This window comes from Chrysochloris asiatica, unplaced genomic scaffold (genome assembly GCF_000296735.1).
Source record: "Chrysochloris asiatica unplaced genomic scaffold, ChrAsi1.0 scaffold00014, whole genome shotgun sequence".
NCBI classification, from domain to species: Eukaryota; Metazoa; Chordata; class Mammalia; order Afrosoricida; family Chrysochloridae; genus Chrysochloris; species Chrysochloris asiatica.
The window spans coordinates 34,139,620-34,149,298 of NW_006408532.1; the positions used below are offsets into that span (position 1 = coordinate 34,139,620).

The 9,679-nt window shown below is 43.3% G+C and overlaps 1 protein-coding gene across 1 annotated transcript in view; it reads left to right on the forward strand.

Annotated features, from left to right (window-relative positions):
- Positions 1-9,679, forward strand: part of IDNK (idnK, gluconokinase homolog (E. coli)) — a 31,110-nt gene that overhangs the window by 2,823 nt on the left and 18,608 nt on the right. Inside the window, exons 2-3 of the mRNA XM_006835015.1 lie at positions 4,198-4,228; positions 5,091-5,177. Coding sequence (XP_006835078.1) covers positions 4,198-4,228; positions 5,091-5,177 — 118 coding nt within the window. The remainder of the gene's footprint in view (positions 1-4,197; positions 4,229-5,090; positions 5,178-9,679) is intronic.

The following is a 9,679-nucleotide window of genomic DNA, read 5'->3' on the forward strand; positions in this document are numbered from 1 at the left end:
TTGTCATGATCCACACAATCATAAACCTTTGCATAGTCAATAAAGCATAGGTAAACATCTTTCTGATATTCTCTGCTTTCAGCAAGATCCATCAGACGTCAGCAATGATTTCCCTCATTCCACAGCCTCTTCTGAATCCAGCTTGAACCTCTGGAAGTTCTCTGTCAATGTATGCTTGTAGTCATTTCTGTATTACCTTTACCAAAACTTTACTCGCATGGAACATCAAAGAGACTGTCCGATGATTTCCAACCCATAGCAACACTGTAAAGAGTTTCCAAGAAGCATCTGGTGACCTTGAACCACCAAACTTGCAGTTCAAACGGCTTTGCAGTCTGACACATTAAACACACAGCACTACACCAGGACTCCAAGTTCAGATTAGGAGTCCTGAAACCACATAATTTGTAGCATAGGATATTCAGTGCACTCGATAAATATTTAATGAGCAAAGACCTTATGTAAAAGAGCCCCTGTGGCACTGTAGGATAAGCACTGGACTGCTAAACCCACCAGCTGCTCCATAGGAGAAAGATGACACTTTCTGCTCCAATAAAATCCTATGTAGGGTCGCTATGAGTTGGCATTGACTCGATGGCAGTGGGGTTAGTGCTGTATTGTAGGTTATTGTCTGATTTTAGGTCATTGTAAACAAGACAGATGAAATCTCTGCCCCCAAAGAGTTTATATTCTAGTATTTGTGGTTATTAATTACTATCAAGTCAATTCTGACTTGTTGTACTCGTTGTTGTTAAGTGCCTTCAAGTCAATTCAGACTCATAGCAACCCTCTATAGGATTTCTAAGAAGCAGCTGGTAGGTTTGAACTGCCGACTTTGTGATTCGCAGTCCAGTGCTGATCCTACAGCACCACACCAGGAATCTGCATTCTCATATGGGTGACAGTAAATGAAGAAATCCATATGTAGTGTATCAGGTGGTGACAGGTACTCTAGAGAAAAATAAAGGAGGATACGTAGAAAAAGAGTCCTTGAGAGATGCAAACAGGAAACATGTTCAGTTGCTAACTCAAAGGTTGGAAGTTCAAGTCCACCCTGAGGGGCCTCAGGAGAAAGACCTGGCAATCTACTTCTGAAAAATCAGCCACTTAAAATGCTGTGGAGCCCACTTCTATTCCAACACACATGGGGTCACCATGATTTAAAGTAGACTGGATGGAAACTGGATTTATCCATCACCAAAATGGTTTTCAAAATGGGTGGTTGCATCTCCAACTCCAGAGTTCAGGGGAGAAGGCCTGTAGTTGTGACTGTGGACCTAAAGGTATGACACTGGAGAGCACTGAGGGCATGAGGGCAGGTATGGAAGCTGCTCCAGGTCAGAGCCCTGAGGCCAGAAAATGACTACAGGGATGCTGCTAATTGACTGAGAAATACAATTACTGAGAAGTCATTATATTGATCTTTGCATTGCATTCCTTGCTGTAGTTGATAGTCCCTTGTTCAACTTCACAAGATTTATTATTATTATTATTATTATACTTCATATGCCATTTGGAAAAAAATATTTATCATAGCCTAAGTCCTGGTGTGGCACTATGTATGGGTTAATGCGCCAGACTGCAAAGCTGTTTGAACTGCAAGGTCGGCAGTTCAAGTTCACCAGTCACTCCTCGGAAACCCTATACAGGGTCGCTATGGGTCAGAATCAACTCAATGGCACTTAACAACAACAACAACAAGTGTTGAAGAGCAAAGATGTCACAGCTTGAGGACTAAGGTGTACCTGACTCAAGCCATGGTATTTTCAATAACCTCATATGCATGTGAAAGCTGGACAGTGAATAAGGAAGACCGTAGAAAAATTGATGCTTTTGAGTTATGGTGTTGGAGGAGAATACTGAAAGTGCCATGGGCTGCCAAAAGAACCAATAGAGCCATGTTGGAAGAACTGCAGCCAGAGTGCTCCTTGGAGACCAAGATGGCCAAATGTTGTTTCTCATACTTTGGATATATTGTCAGGAGGTACCAGTCGCTGGAGAAGGTAAGGTAAGGTGGAGGGTCAGAGAAAAAGAGGAAGACCCCCAATGAGATGGATTAGCCAAATGGCAGTATCGATGGACTCAAGCGTGGTAACAACAGTGAGGTTGGCCCAGGATCGGGCAGTATTTCGTTCTGCTGTGCATGGGGTCGCTATGAGTAGATACTGACTAGATGGCACGTAACAACAACAATTAATGAATTAATGGATTAAGGAGCTCTGGTAGCATAGTGGTTATGAATCTGTCTGCTAACCTCAAGGTCAACAGTTTGAAACTACTAGCTGTCCCATGGGAGAAAGATGAGGCTTTCTGCTCCAGTAACGATTTATAGCCTCGGAAACCGTATACAGAGTCACTGTGAGTCGGAATCGACTCCACGGCACACTACCACCACCACTAGTGGTGGCTCTGTAGGATAAGCACTGGCCTATGAACCACAAGATTGGTGGTTCAAACCCACCAGCCGTTTTTCTGGAGAAAGATGGGACTTTCTGCTCCTGCAAAGTACAACCTTGGAAACCCTATACAGGGTCACTATGAATCAGAACTGACTCAACAGACATTTGACAACAACAACAATTGATGGATTAAAAGAGAACAATTATCTATTAAAACATCATTAAAGTAAAGTAATGCCAAATAAGCAGTTTACTTACTATGTTTATCGTCTCCTCTTGCGACACCTGAATGTAAGGGACAATTTCCTCTTTTGTAAGCATCTTTTTGGTATCCTACTTTAGTTAAATGAGGATGGCTTCTATGGCAAGCAATGAAAGTTTCTTTCTTTAACATAATTAATATTTTGAAAGTGAAGTAATTTAATAAAAATAACAAGTAAATAATTTTTGAGATGGAATGTAAAATTTACGAGGGAGGGCGTGATGAAATGGCATGAGGATGCAGTAGCAGTGATGATGGTGGTACTTGAATGATTGACATTTTAGTAACATTTAGAAATTGAGAGCAAGAAAGGACTCACCATTAGATCCTGGGACTAGAAGGTGCTCAGTGAAATTCGTACGTGATGAATGACTCATGTGGTTCAGCCCCTTGTTTTGTAAGATTAGAGATAAACGTAAACAGTCATTTAGTTGTGGTTCAGATCTGAGACCCAACCTCTTTTCACTAGAACATGCATCTGTTAGGTGTGAGCATATTATCAGATTGTACAACCTTAATGTTGTTGTTAAGTACGTGGAGCCAGTTCCAACTGATAGAGATCCTGTGTAGGGTATCCAAGGAGCAGCTGATGGGTTTGAACTGCCGACCTTGCGGTTAGCAATCTAGTACTTATCCTACAGTGCTACACCAGGACAACATTAATGTTGCTGTTGTTAAGTGCCATCAAGCTGGTTCTGACTATAGCAGCCTTGTATAGGGTTTCCGAGAAGCGGCTGGTAGATTTGAATCGCTTGCTTTATGGTGAGCAATCCAGTGCTTACCCTACGTAAAGTGGCACACCAGGATTCTTGAACAATCTTAATAAGTGTTGGTAACTCTTGATTCATTTGTCCATGTTCTTTAAGAGTGAGTCTCTTTTAAACTCCCAACAACATTTCAATGATTTTATGAACAAGGTCAGCAGCCAATCTTTGGAAACCCTGTACAGGGTCACTATGGGTCAGAACTGCCTCAATGGCACTTAACAACCACAACAACTCCACAGTTGGTGGCACAGTGGGTTAAATGCTAGGCCTCTAACCACAAGGTTGATAGCTAAAACCCACCAGCTGCTCCGTGGGAAAAAGATGGGGCTGTCTACTCCCATAAAGATTTGGAGTCTTGGAAACCCTTATAGAGCAGTTCAATCCCATCCTGTAACGTTGCTATGAGTCACAATCAACTCAATGGCAGACATTAATGGACCCACAATATCATTTCGTTACTTTATTTATTTAGGATTTCGCTCAAAAAGAATAGTATTATTGAAGAAAAACCTTCAGGGAGATCATGAGATCTTTTACATTGTCTCTTGGAAAGTAAAATAGTGGTGAATGGTTCACTTAAGTTCCAGGAGAGCAGTACAGCAAGTCTAGAATCCAGGATCAAAAGCATCATTGCTTCCACAGCAAAATATTTTAGAGGTTTTTCATACCACCTACACCAGCCATCATTTCACCAGGCATCCGGGGGTCTGAGGGACTGCACACACGTTAGGAAAAGGTAGTAATTTGAACATCTGTTTCCTCTCCACAGGTCGACTGTGGGCACTCTGCTGGCATCTGAGGTACCTGTTTCAATGTCTCCCAATTGTATGGTCCCCATGGGTCTGGTCTCCACTGCTTCTCTCCTTCTGCCCCTTCCTTTCTCCTGGCCAGCAAACAAACAAAAAAGCTATCCATTGTTACGGAGTTGATTCTAACTCAGAGCTACCCCATGCCTTACAAAGCAGAAGTGCTCAGTGGCGAGTTTTCTTGGTTGTAATCTTTACAGAGGAGTCCTGGTATGGCGCTGTGGGTTAATACGCCAGACTGCAAAGCCGTTTGAAATGTAAGGTCAGCAGTTCAAGCTCACCAGCTGCTCCTCAACAACAAATCTTTACAGAAGCAGATCACCAGGCCTTTTTCCTGCTGCACTTGTGGATGGGTTCAAACTGTTTGCATCACCCAGGGACCTTCTGACTCATTATTGTTGTTGTTAAGTGCTGTTGAGTCAATTCTGACTCTTACTGACCTTGTATAGTATTTCCAAGGAGTAGCTTCTGCGTTTGAACCACCGATCTTGTAGTTGGCAGTCCAGTGCTGATCCTACAGCAGCACCCCAGGACTGGTAGTGGTTTATAAAACATACCAGTTGGCCACAGACATGTCCACATGGTGGTTGAACCCCACTGATGCAACTTTGTCTTTCTACGTGGTAATGACGAATAGTGATGAATGAAAACAGGAAATGGAATAGTTCAGTGACATTATGGACCTCTTCCCTCCTGGCTCTGTGTGGGGTTGTGGCCAGGGCTAGCCGTGGGAAGAAGGTGGTGGTGTTGGCAGGAATCCTGTTTCTGCACCTGCTCCACAAGTGTTAGCAGCTACATGGTGACTGTCACACAGAACACACTACCTGCAACAACACCTTCTAACTTTTTCTTGAAGCTGGGATGGAAATTCTATGATGCAGATGACTATCACCCTGAGGAAAACCGGAGGAAGATGAGCAAAGGGATCCCCCTGAATGACCAGGTAACCTTCACTGTTTTCATTGCAAATCTCCCATCTGTGTAACTCAGATTTAGCCCTCTGGGAATTTGGTGTAGCAGAGCGCCTGGGTCTCCAAGAGCCAGGCTCACAGGAGATCCTGCATGGATGTTTGCTCTCTGAACTTAGCACCAGAAGCAGTTTAAACAAAGTGGGATGGATTTTAATATGCGGGCTGTAATTCCTGAGGGGGCAGAGGCTCCCCTAAGCTGCATATATAGGAGAGTTCATCTCCCCCACTTCCCAGGTTCCTAGCCAACCACCACTATCACCAGACTCCACTATCCACTCAAAGCCAGAAGATCTTTTCAAAACTCCCATCTGTCCAAATGCCCCCTGCTTAAGACCCTCATGATCTTAGGGTCAAGATCAGATTCCTAAATGTGGCTGCATGGTCTGGCCTCCACATCCCACTCAGCATCTTTGTTACTGCTGACCTCCACGTAGTCCCTCCCACATAGTCCTCCCATTCTTCGTCATGTTAACCCCTGCACATCTTTCAGGTCTCAGCTCCCACATCACGTATTCAGGGAAGCCCTCTCTGACCTACTTAAACAACCTCCTATACACACTCTTTTTTTAAGTTTTTATTGTGAATTATGTAATAGTTTACATGGGAGAACATTAGCTTTTCATACATCCTAGCGTATTTCGTTTCATTGCAATGATTACAATCCCCTCCATGCATCATCAACCAACCAAAGGGTATACCCTGCAAGCCTGCCCCGTGGTTGTCAGCACACAGCCCGTCTCCCTTCCTGAGTCCAGAGTCCCCTGCCACTTCATCTCTGCATGCCATCGTCTCTGCCTCCATTTCCGGTGTCACTGCTTCTCTGGGTAGGGTCCCAACCTCAATTCTTCTCACTTGATGGTCCCAGGGACCTCTGCTCCTGAACTGCAAAATCAACCACTCCCCTCCTTTTGTTACAAAACATCTACCTTTACATTTCTGACCCTCACAGTCAGTCCTGATAGCAATTATTCACTATTATACCACAAAAGTCTTATCCCCATTACCTTTCATCAACCCCGTCCCAACAGATTGGAAACCACTCAGTGGAGAGTCTACCTTCCCCGGCCCCCTCTAGAACTAGGCTCCCTCTTGAGAGCGTATAAGCCAGTCACTTCTTGCCTTTTGGGTAGCCAATGTCTAAGTTGCCCATCCCTGTCGACCCTGTGTACTGAGGGGGGTGGGAATGATCCTCGCTGTAAAGATTTGTTCCCTCTTTTGAGCTACTACATCCATTCATCAAATTGTAGTGGATTACTCTTTTTTCCCCTCTTCTTTCTTCTAGTCAAGTTCTGATCCTCCAGCCATTGAAGTCAGGTCAAGTGGGTACTCTCTGCAAGTATGGGTGTTCTTGTGCATCTCCCCTCACTTCATATCAGCTGGACGCTTCACTCTCCACTCTATTCTTCTGTGGCCATGTCACTGCCTCTGGGCCCAGGAGTCAGTCCCCAGGTCTCAACCAGGAGTCTATTGAATGTGGTCAGACTTAGCTCACAACTTCATTGCGGTTTTTCCTCAACTTCCCCTTATCGGTGACCAACATGGTCACTAGCCAGACCACATGCCTGCTCATGTATTCCCCTTGAATCTTAGTCTTGGAAGGGGGTTTGCTCTGAGGGGACCTGACCACTTGCCTTGATGGCTCCTGGGAGAACAACTTGCTTCTTGTAGTAGTCAATCAGACTGCCGTTACTTTATTTTATTTTATTTTTCCTGCTGGTCTTTCTTTCAAAAAGTATCTTCTGTTCTTCTAGCCACTCCAGGTGGGTGTACTTGTCCTTTCAAGTGGAAATTTCCCACCTCAGATGATTCTGGATGGGGTTCAGGATTCCACCTATGGTCTTATGCAATGCAAAGGCTCCACGGGAAGCCTCTTTCACTGGGCAACTTCTAGCCCCCTTTAAGGTATTCCAACCAGTTATCCTGTATACACTCTTATTGTCTTTGTTGCAGCTTCACATTTGACAGCATGAGAATTGGATTAATATTTGTCTCTGTAACTTGACTTTACCCTCAAGAGGTCATATCTGTTAACCATTTTATCTTCAGGGCCTGGCAAACAGTAAACTTCAGAAAATGTGTGTGGCATCCTTGTGAATGAATGAGTAAATGGATGAGCAGTGTGCTCTGTGGACACTGTCAGGAGGCCCAATCCTGGAGTGTTTCTATAAATCAGAGCTACTAAGTGAAGACTCATTTGCATAACTGGGTATAACTCAGGAGGGACTGTGAGGGCAGGGTCCATAGGGCTCATGCGGAAATATGTCCAGAGGGCAGGAACAGAATGGAACTGGCCAAAAACCAGCACTGTTGCTTTTACTTTCAGTGACTTTGATTCTATCCCAGTTTTCCATTTGTTCAGCTTTGCAGGACTTGAGTCACTAAACCATTATTAGATCTAACTCTGGAATACTCTGGGGTGCACTTGTCTTTGTTTTCTGGGTGCAGTGGTTTTAGCTTTGAACTGTCACAACATTTGGCTTCAGAAAATACGATGGAAGAACTATGAAAGAGACTCATTTAAGCTTAATGCTGATGGATGTCGTACTTAAGATAATCAACATAACTTACATACCCTGGCTCCACTGCAAGCTTGTGTGACCTTTGACAAATGGCTTCTCTTTCTGTGCCTGATTTTCCTCCTGGGAAGTAGGAATGGCAACAGGATCTATTTCATAGGGTTCTTGGGAAGATTAAGTGACTTCTTACAGAATATGTGCATAGAAAATTGCCTGAAATATTCAATAAATATCAGTTATCAGTATTATTGTTGCTGGTGATACATGAACAATACAGATGGCAAGGTCAGAGAAGACTTATGACGGGGAATTGAAAAGGTTATCTGGGATACTGGGAGTCACACTTTCATTAGGAACTTTGTAAGTTAGCCAGACCTTAAAAAAGAACTGGTGAATTTATATGTTTGACACCACTCATAGAGTGAGGCAAGACCACAGCCACTGAAGACTGGGCTGGCAGCAATACTGTTCCTGGTTGCCCTGACAACCAAGTCCTTCATCTCTCATGGTACCATAAGACTTGCTACATATGAATCAAGTAAAGAGTTTCTGAGCAGACATACAAGTTAGCTCTGCCTTAAGGAAGAGTCTAGGGACTATCAGGGGAGGGTTTTGTGCTCATTGGGTCGAGGACTGTGGTCTAAAGGAGAAAAACCTGAGTTAAACATTAATAAGACCTCTTTAAATGTAAAATTAATTCAAATTAATTGAAAATCTAGTTCCTCAGTCTCACTAGCCACATTAACACATGTGCTCATGGGTACATATTGGACAACACATAACTTTCCCGTCATGCTTTGTTGGGCTACTTTTCTGGTCTCTTGACATTACTGACTAATGCATCAAATCTGTACTTGGGATGGTCTCTAAATTTAAGTGAGATACGTTCAAGGTTATATATTGGCTCTTTTTGTTTGTTTGTTTGTTTTTAAGGTTTTTATTATGAATTGAGTAAAAGTTTACAGGGCTGATCATCAATTTTATATTCAACAAATCATACATGTTCTTTCATTACAATGATTATAATCCCCTCCATGTACCATCAGTTAACAGTGTTTCTCTCTATTCACTTTAGCTTTTTTTTTATTTTTTTAAAAACACTCAGACATATATAATAATTGACATCACCAAAGGGCACATCCTGCAAACTTGCCTCCTGACCGCCATCTCTTAGTCCCTCACTTCCCATAAATCTAGAGTCCTCAGCTGCTCTCTCTCTCCATGTCCCTATCTCTGCCTCCATCTCTGATGTCGCTGCTTCTCTGTATAAGGTCTCTCATTCTGCTTCTGCTCTTCTCCCTTGATGGTCCTAGGGTCCTTTGTTTCTGGACTATAAGATTAACCACTCCCCTGTTTTTGTTACAAAACGTCTACCTTTACAGAGAGTCATAATAACAATTACTCATTATTGAATCATAACAATTTTACCCCATCTCTTTTAACCAGACCCATCTAGACAAGATGAAAACTATTCATTAGGGACTCTTTTTTTCCTAACACACTATTAAACTAAGCTTCCCCTTGAAACCTTGTAAGCAAGTCACTTTGTGCCTTTATCACCCCCTCATTTTAGGTAGCCAGTGTCTTAAGTTGCCCATCCCTATCCATATCAGCTGGATACTTCACTCTCACCTCTAGCCCTCTGTGGCTATGTTCTTGTCTATAGGCTCAGGTGTTCCCAGGTCTCACCACACTTTGGACCAATCAGCCCTTCCTCTTCTCTTTCTCATCTCCAGGTCCACGGGAGTTTTTGGAACATGGCTGAACTCAGCCCATTTCTTCATTGCTGCCTTTCCCCTTCTTCCACTCACCAGTAGACCAGCATAGGCACCAGCAAGTTTACATGTCTGCTCATGTGTTCCCTTTGAGTTTCAATCTTAGAGGGGGGTTAGTCCTAAAGGAACTTGATTGCTTGCCTTGATGGCTTCCCGGTGAACAGCTCGTTTATTCTTGTAGTA